Here is a 13543-nt window from a genome sequence, read left to right on the forward strand (position 1 = left end):
AGGTTGGATTTAGAGCAGTTTATTTTGTACAAAGAGAGTTGTCCAAAGTGTGTGAGAAGTTCGTGGAGTGCTGTTAGGGACTGGAGGGGATTGGTCATGAATACAAATGATGTAGTCACTGTATAATCCTAATTTTATGGGTAGTGTCCCCACCTTGTAAGTCCGAAATCAGTGGATGCTTTCCAATAGCTGCCCCTAGGGGTTCCACCACAAGAGCAAATATTAGCGGGGAAAGGGGACACCCGTCCATTGTACCATTTGTAATTGTGAATGGGTCAGAGGTCATACCAGAGGTCCAGACTTTGGAAGAAGGACGGGAGTAAATGTTGCTTTCAAATCCAAATTTTTGGGAGGAGAGGACCATTTTCAGGTAGGACCAGTGAACGCTGTCAAACGCGTTCTCTGCATGCAGTGAGTTTTGTGGAATTCAAGCCACTGTATGACATCTATAAACCTCCTGGTGCCATCTGATGCCTGCTGTCATGGAATGAAGCCAACTTAGTCTGCATGTATTAGTGTGGGGATGTACAGTGAGATGCATGTAGCAAGTATTTTTGCGTATATTTTAAGTTTCAAATTTAGGAGTGAAATGGGTCGGTAGTTGGCTGGTTTGGCATGGGGTTTACCAGGTTTTGGGATGGTGACAGTGAGGGACTCCTTTGGGATGCCTCCTCTCTGTATAACATAGTTGAATGAGTTACATAAGTGTGGTGTTAGGATATTTGCAAATGTCTTAAAGTATTTGTTGCAGTAGCAAAGCGAGTGAATTACCTTTAAAATCTCCGTCTGAGAATGGGTGTAAGGCCGCGTACACACGGGCGGACTGTTCGCCCAACCTTGTCCGCTGAACAGTGTTTGGGCGGACAGTCCGCTCGTGTGTGGGCTTTCAGCGGACAGTTTCAGCGGACAGTTGGACGGACAAAGTCTTTCGGAAATTCCGAAAAACTGTCCGCTGAAACTGTGTTTGAGCGAACAGTCCGCCCGTGTGTGGGCCTGTCCGCTGTACTTTCGAAATGAGCGGACTGTTCCCGCTCGGAAAGTCCGCCCATTTCGAGCGCGTGTACAGGTAGGCGGGGCCCGCGAAGGAGACGTCGCGGGCTCCGCCGCCTGGAATGGGCTTAAAGGGGAACCCCAACGCCGAAAAAAATCGGCGTGGGGGTTCCCCCAAAGTCCACACCAGACCCTTGTCCGAGCACGCTACCCGGCCGGCCAGGAAAGGGGGGCGAGCGAGCGCGCCCCCCCTCCTGAGCCGTACCAGGCCGCGTGCCCTCAACATGGGCGCGGCCCCCCCACCCCAAAGCACCTTGTCTCCATGTTGATGAGGACAAGGGCCTCTTCCCGACAACCCTGGCCGTTGGTTGTCGGGGTCTGCGGGCGGGGGGCTTATCGGAATCCGGGAGCCCCCTTTAAGAAGGGGGCCCCCGGATACCGGCCCCCCACCCTATGTGAATGAGTATGGGGTACAATGTACCCCTACCCATTCACCTGTGAAATAAAGTACAAAAAAAAACACAACACAGGGGAAAAAATATTTTATTGCACAGCTCCGGGGGTCTTCCGTCTTCGGGGGTCTTCTCGCCGGACTCCTCCGCTATGTGTGTGTAGCTCTTTTACTAGCGGAGGAGTCCGGCTTTCTTCCTCCCCGCCGCCGGCCTCTTCTCCCGACTTCGGGGGTCTTGTCCCCCTCTTCGGTTCTTCTGCCGGGCCACCGCCTGTAAAAGAGCTACAAGAAGGCGCGGTGGCCTTCTGTCGCCGCTGCCTTCCGTTCTTCTGTCGCCGCCTTCGGTTCTTCTGCCGGGCCACCGCGCCTTCTTGTAGCTCTTTTACAGGCGGTGGCCCGGTCTTCTGTCGCCGCTGTCGTCGCCGCCGCCGCCGCCGCCGCCGCCGCCGCCTTCCGTTCTTGTTCTTCTTCTTGTTCTTCTGCTTCTTCTCCTGGAGATGTTGACTCGACGAGCTCTCCGGCCGGAATGCCAGAGCCGCGCTGTGCGGTCACTTATATAGTGACAATGGGGCGGTGTCACATGGTATATGTCACATGGGTTGGTCACATGGGTTGATGTCACATGGGGACTATGACATCGTAAGGGGGCGGGGTCACCATGTGACCAACCCATGTGACATATACCATGTGACACCGCCCCATTGTCACTATATAAGTGACCGCACAGCGCGGCTCTGGCATTCCGGCCGGAGAGCTCGTCGAGTCAACATCTCCAGGAGAAGAAGCAGAAGAACAAGAAGAAGAACAAGAACGGAAGGCGGCGGCGGCGGCGACGGCGGCGACGACAGCGGCGACAGAAGACCGGGCCACCGCCTGTAAAAGAGCTACAAGAAGGCGCGGTGGCCCGGCAGAAGAACCGAAGGCGGCGACAGAAGAACGGAAGGCAGCGGCGACAGAAGACCGGGCCACCGCCTGTAAAAGAGCTACAAGAAGGCGCGGTGGCCCGGCAGAAGAACCGAAGAGGGGGACAAGACCCCCGAAGTCGGGAGAAGAGGCCAGCGGCGGGGAGGAAGAAAGCCGGACTCCTCCGCTAGTAAAAGAGCTACACACACATAGCGGAGGAGTCCGGCGAGAAGACCCCCGAAGACGGAAGACCCCCGGAGCTGTGCAATAAAATATTTTTTCCCCTGTGTTGTGTTTTTTTTTGTACTTTATTTCACAGGTGAATGGGTAGGGGTACATTGTACCCCATACTCATTCACATAGGGTGGGGGGCCGGTATCCGGGGGGCCCCCTTCTTAAAGGGGGCTCCCGGATTCCGATAAGCCCCCCGCCCGCAGACCCCGACAACCAACAGCCAGGGTTGTCGGGAAGAGGCCCTTGTCCTCATCAACATGGGGACAAGGTGCTTTGGGGTGGGGGGGCCGCGCGGCCCCCCCTTCCCCAAGGCACCCCCCCATGTTGAGGGCACGCGGCCTGGTACGGCTCAGGAGGGGGGGGCGCGCTCGCTCGCCCCCCTTTCCTGGCCGGCCGGGTAGCGTGCTCGGACAAGGGTCTGGTGTGGACTTTGGGGGAACCCCCACGCCGATTTTTTTCGGCGTTGGGGTTTCCCTTTAAGCCCATTCCAGGCGGCGGAGCCCGCAACGTCTCCTTCGCGGGCCCCGCCTACCTGTACACGCGCTCGAAATGGGCGGATTTGCCTCCGCCTTACGTGGGCGAGTCCGTTCATTTCAAAAGTTGAGCGGACTGTTTGGCAAACAGTTCGTTGAAACAGTCCGCTCGTGTGTGGGCAAGTCCGCTCATGCAAATTTTGAGCGGACTGTTTGCCGAAACTGTTTGACGAACAAGGTTGGGCAAACAGTCCGCGCGTGTGTACGCGGCCTTAAAGTAAATGTAAACCCAGAATTTTTTTTTAAATTAAGGCTTGCACCACAGTATAGGATTTCATGTCATCTGTGCCCAGTCTTGTCACAAAGAGTTAATCCAGCTCTGAGCAATCCACTTATTTTCCTTCAGTGAGATAAATGACAGAGTCGGTTCTTCCCCCTTGCTGTGGTAACAGGGGATTGACATATCTCATGCACCAGCCTGAGAGAGGCAGTCTGTGTATAGATCCCCTCCTCCTTTCTTCTCCAGCTCTCCCTGGATTGGCTGCTCCACACCACTGCATGATTGGGCATGCTGAAGTCATGTGGTGACTTTTCTGGGTTTTGACTGGATGTTAGTGATCATAGCAGAAATTCAGTGTAAGAAATACAGAGAAGAAAATGCATGTTGACAAGGGGAGTGTAGAGGTGAGCGGGGACTCTACTGACATCACGACTCCACCCACCGAGCTCCAGACAAAAACCCACCCACAGAATCTGCAGTTTTTAGGGTTCTAACAGACAGAAGGTAGACATGCATTTAAGTTATACAGGGAGTTGTAAAATTCTTTGAAGCAATTGGCAATGTATGTGGGGGTCACTGACCCTTAGTCCTGGCTGTATGCATGTATGGAATTTGAGGCAGCAGCTTTGTGTTTCACCTGTTTGGCTAGGGCCCGTGGTCTATTGCCATATGCATACCAATTTACACATAGGCTCTTAATGTGATAATCAAAAGGAAGTGTGTAGGAAAGTGCAGCGTTCATCTCTAATGCCACGTACACACGATCAGACTATCCGACAGACCAGACAATCCACCCGTGTATGGGCTCCGGCGGACTTTTTCTTTCCAAAAGTCCGGCAGACTTAGAAAGAAGTTTTGACTCAAAATTGTCCGGCAGACAATCCGACCGTCTGTGCGCTAGTCCGCCGGACTGAAATGAACGGACTTGCCCACACACGGAGGAAAGTCCATTCATTTTGAATGCTACTCCAGATAGACGAGATTAGTGAAGGAAGTCAATGTTGCTGCCTTTGGCGGCGAGATTGACACCTCGCTAGCCCCGTCACCTGGTATGGACTTAAAGGGGAAGCCCTACACCAAAAAAATGGCATGGGGGTCCCCCCAAAGTCCATATCAGACCCTTATCTGAGCATGCAGCCCAGCCAGTCAGGAAAGGGGGTGGGGACAAGCAAGTGCCCCCCATCCTGAGCCACACCAGGCCGCGTTCCCTCAACATGGGGGGGTGCTTTGGGGAAGGGGGGCCCTGCGGCCCCCCCCACCCCAAAGCACCTTGTCCCCATGTTGATGAGGACAAGGGCCTCTTCCCGACAACCCTGGCCGTTGGTTGTCCGAGTCTGTGGGCAGGGGGCTTATGGGAATCCGGGAACCCCCTTTAGTAAAGCGGGCCCCCAGATACCGGCCCCCCCACCCTATGTGAATGAGTATTGGGGTATCAGGTACCCATACCCATTCACCTGGTGAAAAAAAAAGTGTAAAGAAAAAACACAACACGTTTTTAAAATAATTTATTGCACAGCTCCGGTGGTCTTCCATCTTGAGGGGTCTTCTCGCCGGACTCCTCCACTATCTTCTGCTAGCTTTTTTACCAGCGGAGGAGCCCGGCTTTCTTCTTCATCACCCACGCCCGGGGGTCTTCTTCCGACTTCGGGGGTCTTTTCCCCCTCTTCGGTTCTTCTTGCTGGGCCAGCACTTTATTCCTATAGCTCTTTTACTAGCAGTGGCCCGCCGCCTCTTCTTCTGACTTTGGGGGCCTTGTCCCCCTCTTCGGTTCTTCTTGCTGGGCCTCCGCTTTCTTATTCCAGCTCTTTTACTAGCGTTGGCCCGGTCTTCTGTCGCTTGCGCCGCCTTCTCTTCTTCTTCCTTGAGATGTTGACTCGACGCTCTCTCTGGCCGCAATGACAGGGTCGTGTTGTGTGGCAACTTATATAGCCACCGGGTGATGTCACATGGTGACCCCATCCCCTTATGATGTCACAGTTCTGGGGGATGGAGGAGGAGGCCGGGCCACCGCTAGTAAAAGAGCTGAAAGAAGAAAGCAGAGGCCCGGCAAGAAGAACTGAAGAGGGGGACAAGACCCCCGGACGGCAGCGGCGGCGAAGAAAGCCAGGCTCCTCCGCTAGTAATTGAGCTAGTAGAAGATAGTGAAGGAGTCCGGCGAGAAGACCCCCCCCCCCCCCAAGACGGAAGACCACCGGAGCTGTGCAATAAATTATTTATTTAATTGTTTTATTTTAAAAACATGTGTTTTTTTCTTTACACTTTTTTCACCAGGTGAATGGTTAGGGGTACATGGTACCCCAATACTCATTCACATAGGGTGAGGGGCCGGTATCTGGGGGCCCCTTTAATAAAGCCCCCCGCCCGCAGACCCCAACAACCAATGACTAGGGTTGTCAGGAAGAGGCCCTTGTCCTCATCAACATGGGGACAAGGTGCTTTGGGGTGGGGGGGTTGCAGCTCGCCCAAAGCACCCCCCCATGTTGAGGGCACGTGGCCTGGTACGACTCAGGAGGGGGGGCGCTCGCTCATCCCCACCCCCTTTTCTGATCGGCCGGGCTGCGTGCTCGGATAAGGGTCTGATATGGACCCCCACGCCATTTTTTCGGCATAGGGCTTCCCCTTTAAGTCCATACCAGGTGACGGGGCTAGCGACGTGTCAATCTCGCCAATGGAGGGGGCAACATTGACCTCCTTCGCTAGTCCCATCTACCTGGAGCTGCGTTCAAAATTAACGGACTTTTCTCCATGTGTGGGCAAGTCCATTCATTTCAAATGTCCGGTGGACCTCCGCTGCAAAGTCCGCCGGATAGTCCGATTGTGTGTACGTGGCATTAGTGTGCATAGACAGGCAGCGTCTAAATAGTGTTTGATTTTTCAAGTTTGAATCTGCCCAAGAAAACCGTTAACTTTTTCAGCTCGTGTGCATTTTTCCTGGGCCCCAAGCTTAATGAAAACTCTTTTTAGAAATGTTTTATGTGTACTCCATAGCAACACCTCATTCAATACAGAGTCTACGTTAAAAGTAAAGTAGGACTTTAGCTCCTTCTTGATCTCTTCCTGACTAGTCATGGGCTCGGTCGTGTTTGAAAACCCTACCTGCCCAATCCCGCCAGGAAGCCGACACTGCACAGTGCTAATCACAGGTAGTGAGACATTTCCCGATCTGTGCAAATGCGTGTGATTAGCACTGTGCAGTGTCGGCTTTCTGGCGGGGTCAGGCAGGTGGGGTTTTCAAACATGCCCAAGCCCATCACTATTCCTGACACTCGGGATGAGATAACAGAGATGTGTTCATGTGCCAGGTAAAGAATTGCTTTCCATCTCTTTTGATCGATAGAGTAACTGTAACTGGTGCATTGTCTGACCACGTTATTAAGCCTATCTGGGCTTGTGAGAAAGATTGCAAGGTGCGTGTGTGTAAAGGCCCATACACGGTCAGAAAATCTGAATATAAGTTTCATCTGATGAACGATCTGCCAATTTTCGTCAGTATACTGCTTTTGACAGCCGATTACGAATTTTCGCTAGACAAAAACTGGATGTGCAGGCTTGAAAATTTGTCCAATGTGACCACAGCTTCCGAGTTTCTTTTTATTATTTTTCTGACCAAAAAAAATAAATAAATCTGAAGAACAAGACTAGGTATGCTCAAAAATGAAATGAATATGAATAAGCACCCAGTAAGAAAGTGGTTAAGAAATAGTGGCATCGCAAACACATCTTGTGGTTTGGCGCGATTCCACTATGCTCAGGTGTGAGTGGAGTCATGAAGCTTAGGCTCGGTTCACACAGGGGCGACTTGTCTAGGCGACTTCGCCGCCTGACAAGTCACGCTCCGTTCTGTACTACGGAACCGTTCTAATAGGAGCGATTCAAGTCGCTCCGACTTAGAAAAAAGGTTCCTGTACTACTTTTGCGGCGACTTCGGGCGACTTGCATTGACATCTATACAGAAGTCGTTTTGCAAGTCGCCGCTGATCGCGTGCAGGTCGCGGCAGGTCGCGGCGCTGCAAGTCGTGCCGCCCGCTGTGTGAACCGAGCCTTAAGGTGCGGTTTTGCTTTAGTGTAAAGGGGGGGGGGGGCCTTTAGGCTATGTTTCCACTAGTGCGTCCCCAAAGTCCTGCCACTTGAAGCAATGCCTGTCTATTCTTGAGGTCTATGGACCTCAAGTCGCATCAAAGTGTGACCAAAGTAGTGCAGGGACTATTTTGAAGTCGCACAGATATGAACGGTACTCAATGGAAATCATGGGGTACGACTTGTCATGCGATTTTTCAGTCCCATGAAAAGTCGCACTAGTGAAAACCTAGCCTTATAGTTTTCAGAAGTTCTTTAGCCTTGTACAAAGAGAAGCAAGAAAATAAAAATAGAAGAAGACGCGCCCTATAAGCACACAGCACGGCTTCTCCTCAGTGCAGTTTGTTGTATTGGCAGCAGGGGGCAGCAGAGCGCTTCCCCAGTGTCAGCCGTAGAAGTGTATTGAGCGGTGTGCTGTGAGCACTGCAGACACAGAGGATGTTTCCCCAGCTGCAGTAACACCTCCTCCTCCTCCTGTTCTCAGAGCTCACTCACCTCTTGTAGAGGAAGAGAGAGACGCCCGGACAGAGAGAGAGCGAGAGAGAGAGAGAGAGTGACGCCCGGACAAAGTGAGGGCAAGGCGGACCGGAGTCGCCTCATGGAGGTGTGTGCGGGAGTGTACCTGGCTCTGAGTGACCATGAACAGAAGACGTACTCCGAGCTCTTCTCCTTATGCCAAGTGGAGGGCTCTCCCCGGCTGGCGGCGGGCAGCAGTAAAGTGGGCGAGCTGTTCAGAGCATCGCAGCTACCTGCAGAAACTTTACACCAGGTGGGTGGTGTGATGATGGACAGGTGAGGGGGCGGGTCCCTGTGGTGAGGGGCGGGGCCTGTCATCCTTCATCTACTCTCTGTGTACACACTGTAAGCCACCCATCTCACAGGACAGGTTGGGCCTCATTTACCAGTCAGCTGAGCTGCTTCACATGTTCCCACTGCTGACTGAGGAAAAACCCCCTGGGGCCATTCTGCTTACTCAGCTTAAAACAGACCCCTCTAGAAAAAAGTCAATGGACCCAATAGAGACCGTTGCACTTAACTACTTAAGGCCCGAAGATTATCCCCCCGTAATGACCAGGCCATTTTTTGCGATACGGCACTGCGTCATTATAGCTTACAATTGCGCGGTCCTGCGGCGCTGTACCCAAATAAAATTGATGTCCTTTTTTTATCCCCCCCCCCACAAATAGAGCTTTCTTTGATCACCTCTGCGCTTTTTATTTTGTAAACAAAACAAAAACAACAATTTTGAAAAAAAGCAAACAATATTTTTTAATTCAGTATATGAATGTGAGTTAGTGACCTTAGACTGTAAGCTCCTTGAGGGTGACTGATGTGAATGTGCAATGTATATGTAAGGCGCTGCGTAAATTGACGGCGCTATATAAGTACCTTTAATAATTTTTGCTATAGTAAATATTCAAAAAAATAAAAATTTTCTTCATCAGTTTAGGCTGATCTGTATTCATTCTACAAAAAAAAAAAGCAGAGATTTATACACCGCTCCTGCCTATTGAAATCAATGGGACAGCTGTGCTTTTGCGGGGGTGGTTTTAACACTTTTTGTTTGCTAGCGGGGGTTAAAAGCGCTATTGATTGGTTTGCACAAAAGTTATAGCATCTACAGAATAGGGAATATATTTATGGCATTTTTATTATTATTATACATTTTTTTCACTAGTAATGGCGATGATCTGTGATTTTTAGCAAGACTGCGACATAGCAGAAAGACAGAATCAGTATGATCTCCCCTGTCAGAACAGAGATCTGCTTTGTTTACACAGTGTCAGTGGGAGGAATAGTGCCCCATTTCTGGTGTCAGTGAGAGGAATAGTGCCCCATTTTTGGTGTCAGTGGGAGGAATAGTGCCCCATTTTTGGTGTCAGCGAGAGGAATAGTGCCCCATTGTTGGTGTCAGTGGGAGGATTTGTGCCCCATTTCTGGTGTCAGTGGGAGAAATAGTGCCCCATTGCCGGTGTCAGTGGGAGGATTAGGGCCCCTTTGCTGGTGTCAGTGGGAGGATTAGGGCCCCTTTTCTGGTGTCAGTGGGAGGAATAGTGCCCCGTTGCTGATGTCAGTGGGAGAATTAGAGCCCCATTGTTGGTGTCAGTGGGAGGATTAGTGTCCCAATGTTGGTGTCAGTGGGAGGATTAGTGTCCCAATGTTGGTGTCAGTGGGAGGATTAGTGTCCCAATGTTGGTGTCAGTGGGAGGATTAGTGTCCCACTGTTGGTGTCAGTGGGAGGATTAGTGTCCCAATGTTGGTGTCAGTGGGAGGATTAGTGTCCCAATGTTGGTGTCAGTGGGAGGATTAGTGTCCCACTGTTGGTGTCAGTGGGAGGATTAGTGTCCCAATGTTGGTGTCAGTGGAGGATTAGTGTCCCAATGTTGGTGTCAGTGGGAGGATTAGTGTCCCACTGTTGGTGTCAGTGGGAGGATTAGTGTCCCACTGTTGGTGTCAGTGGGAGGATTAGTGTCCCACTGTTGGTGTCAGTGGGAGGATTAGTGTCCCACTGTTGGTGTCAGTGGGAGGATTAGTGTCCCACTGTTGGTGTCAGTGGGAGGATTAGTGTCCCAATGTTGGTGTCAGTGGGAGGATTAGTGTCCCAATGTTGGTGTGAGTGGGAGGATTAGTGTCCCACTGTTGGTGTCAGTGGGAGGATTAGTGTCCCAATGTTGGTGTCAGTGGGAGGATTAGTGTCCCAAGGGCCGGATAAAGACAAGCAAAGGGCTGCAGTTTGGAGACCCCTGCTCTAGTGGATTGGAAGGCAGAAGACAGGCGGTCCATTTACATCCAACCACCTATAGAAGAGTGTGGGTCCGTGTCCACTCTGCATAAACAGAATAGATATGGACTTGTTATCCATCTTCTTCTCAGAGTCCACCCCTTGTGAAAGGGAACTAAAGCCTAGTAAATACTACTATTTTTTTTGTTTCAACCCAACAGGCTGAATGGAAAAAAACCTGACAGCTCAGGTTGGAGCTGCTGTACTAACTATCTGATGTTAGTACATTGATCTCCCCTGCTGTGCTTTTGTGTTCTGATAGGAGGATGCCCCCCCCCCCCCAATCCCCCCCCCCCCCCCCCCCCGTGAGGACAGTCCGGTCAGTGCTTTCAGCCATTCACTGAACAACAATTCCTAATGGGACCCTCAAGCATCTTGCTAACTCACGTGTGACAAAACGCATGGTTGCAACGGACCGTGCAGTTTGGTGCGGCACAATTTTAAAAAGCGTCAGGGCTTTCTTTTGTGTGTTTCTCAGACATAGGGCATATCAACCAGCGGGAATTATTTCCACATCATTAATTGTACTGATGATCTGACAGTCATGCTTCGTACAGGGGCTTTTTGGCTGTTTATTGGTAACTATTTATCCAACTTAAAAAAAAGAGTACTCATTTTAATAAATTATTGACTGCATTAGTGTTCCCAAAGTACAGAATGGAACAGAGCACTACTAAAGGCCTCATAAAATACCATTAGCACTTAAGCATCTATTGTTTTTATAGGCTATCCCTTAGTAGCAGTTCACATCCTAGAAGGGAAAAAGGGAAGCTTATGCTGAAACATTGACAGACAATCTGCGTACTATAGATACAATTCACAGGATTATTAGCTTTTAAAAAATAACATTGCTTAGGTAAGGAATTGAAATGATTTCACATGATATAAGCATGTAACTGCTCAAAGCCTTTTTATTTTTTTATGCAAAATGACAACTTTTCCTGTAATGGCTTTCTTTATCTCAGCCACAAATCGGTCCTTTACCTGTATTCCTGTGAAGAGGGGTTAGAACACCTGGCAGGTTTTTATTGCTGTTCCCAATAAGAAGATTCACTCTCTCTATTTGTTCTAGTGACTGTTATCAGGGAAAGTGAAAGAAAATCCCAAATTTTGTCTGGTTACCAGAACAGGAATAGAGGGGAAATCTTCCCGTGGGGACACTAGTTCTGGTGATCCTGGTGACAAGTAGGGATTTTCCTCAATTTGAAGGGATTTCCCCTCACTTCCTGTTAAGGCTATGGGACACAGGTGGCAAAAAAAGCTGATATGATATATAATGGGGGTTATTTACGAAAGGCAAATCCACTTTGCACTGAAAGTGCACTTGGAAATGCAGTCACTCTAAATCTAAGGGGTAGATCTGAAATGAGTGGAAGCTCTGCTGATTTTATCATCCAATCATGTACAAGCTAAAATGCTGTTTTTTATTTTCCTTGCATGTCTCCCTCGGATCTACAGCGACTGCACTTTCCAGTGCAAAGTGGATTTTCCTTTAGTAAATAACTCCCAATGTGTCCTTTACTCTGTCCAAAAAAAAAAAAAATGAAAGCTGAACTCTGTGATAAGCAAATACTGTTTAAATATACTATGGGGTTCATTTAGTAACACTGGAGAGTGCAAAATCTAGCGCAGTTCTGCAGAGAAACCAATCGGCTTCCAGTCGTTTTTTTTTCAAAGCTTAAATTAATTGTAAAGTCTTGTTTTTTCCTATAAAAATAACAAAAATGTTATACTTACCTGCTCCATTGCAGTGGATTTGCACAGAGCAGCCTAGATCCTCCTCTTCTCAAGGTCCCTCTGTGAAGCTGGCTCCTCCCTCCTGTCGCGTGTCCCTACAGCAAGCAGCTTGCTATGGGGGCACCCGAGCTAAATCACAGCTCCCTGTATCCATTCAGACACAGAGCCCTGACCTGGCCCCGCCCCTTCTCTTCCCTGATTGGCTAGCTGACTTTGAATGACAGCAGCGGGAGCAAATGGTGCCACTGCTGTGTCTCAGCCAATCAGGAAGGAGAATCTGGATGGCTGTGGCACTCATTGACATCGCTGGACAGAGAGGGACCTTAGGTAAGTATTAGGGGTGCTGGGGAGGCTGCTACACACAGAAGGCTTTGTATCTTAATGCATATAATGCATTAAGATAAAAACCCTTCTGCCTTTACAACCACTTTAATTGCACAAGCTGAAATTAGACCCTGATTGGGTTCTCTTATTTGTTCCCTTTTGATCTGTTGAATATAACATTAAGGCTACTTTCACACAGAGGCGGGCGGGCACTGGCGGTAAAGCGACGCTATATTTAGTGGCGATTTACTGTTGTTTTAGCAGCGCTATTTGGCTGCTAGCGGGGGGGTTAAAACCGCCCCGCTAGCGGCCGAAAAAGGGTTAAAACTGCCCGCAAAGCTGGTGGGTTTGCAGCGCTGCCCCATTGTTTTCAATGGGAAGGGGCACTTTAGGAGCAGTGAATACACCGCTCCTACAAATATTCGGCTTGCTGGACTTTTTTGACCATCCTGCAAGCGCACCGCTCCAGTGTGAAAGCCCTCAGGGCTTTCACATTGGAGTAAATTGAGTGGCTGTTTCAGGGCGCTTTGCAGGTGCTAGTTTTAGCACTTTAGTGCCTGCAAAGCGCCTCCGTGTGAAAAGGGTCTAAAAGCATTTTGTTATATCTGTTTGATAAGTGGGTAACACTTTGGCTTCCTGGTTAGGACTTCTGCCTTGCAGCAATCATCCCGGGTTTATATACTGGTCAGGACACTAACTGTATGACGCTTGCATGTTCTCTCTGTGGGTTTCCTCCAGGTACTCCGGTTTCCTCCCACATTCCAAAGACATGCTGGTAGGTTAATTGGCTCCTGTCTAAATTGGCCGTAATATGTGTTTATGTATGCAGGTGATAACATATAAAATGTTGTGTAAACTGTCAAGACTATATAAATACCTGTAATGAAAAAATAAAATGTGTACAAAAAAAATACCTGTTGATCCTGCGCAAAATTTTATGACCTTCCAGACAGCAAAGGAGCTATAGTAGAGAATAAAGGGAAAAATCCTGAAAAACAAGAAAACCTTTGCAGCCATCACATCAAAGGACTGTTAAGCTACAATATATTGAAATGTTGTTCTAGGTTAGAGACACCTTAAGGCTTGGTTCACACCTATGCACTTTTTAATGCTTTTTGCAGAAACGCACTACAGTTCATTAAACATGTTTTCCAATGGGATATGTTCACATCTATGCTTTTTTCAGCCGCTGCATTTTTGGAAGGGGTCAGGAACTTTTTTAAATACAAAACAGTGCTTTGTTTGCTTTTTTTGGTTTAATGGAGATGCTGCAGAAAAGCATGTAGTGCATT

General features: G+C 49.4%; 1 protein-coding gene across 3 annotated transcripts in view; it reads left to right on the forward strand.

Annotated features, from left to right (window-relative positions):
- The first annotated feature begins 7845 nt into the window (after positions 1-7845).
- The window catches only part of REPS2 (RALBP1 associated Eps domain containing 2), a 224437-nt gene continuing 218739 nt past the window's right edge, over positions 7846-13543 (forward strand). For 2 of the 3 annotated variants that reach the window (XM_077482206.1, XM_077482205.1), the window contains exon 1: positions 7846-8177. In XM_077482206.1, coding sequence (XP_077338332.1) covers positions 8007-8177 — 171 coding nt within the window. In that variant the 5' untranslated portion in view covers positions 7846-8006. The remainder of the gene's footprint in view (positions 8178-13543) is intronic. The other variant, XM_077482204.1, reaches the window with a different exon arrangement.

This window comes from Lithobates pipiens, unplaced genomic scaffold, assembly GCF_037356315.1.
Source record: "Lithobates pipiens isolate NorthernLeopardFrog02 unplaced genomic scaffold, aLitPip1_a1.2 Scaffold_16, whole genome shotgun sequence".
NCBI lineage: Eukaryota > Metazoa > Chordata > Amphibia > Anura > Ranidae > Lithobates > Lithobates pipiens.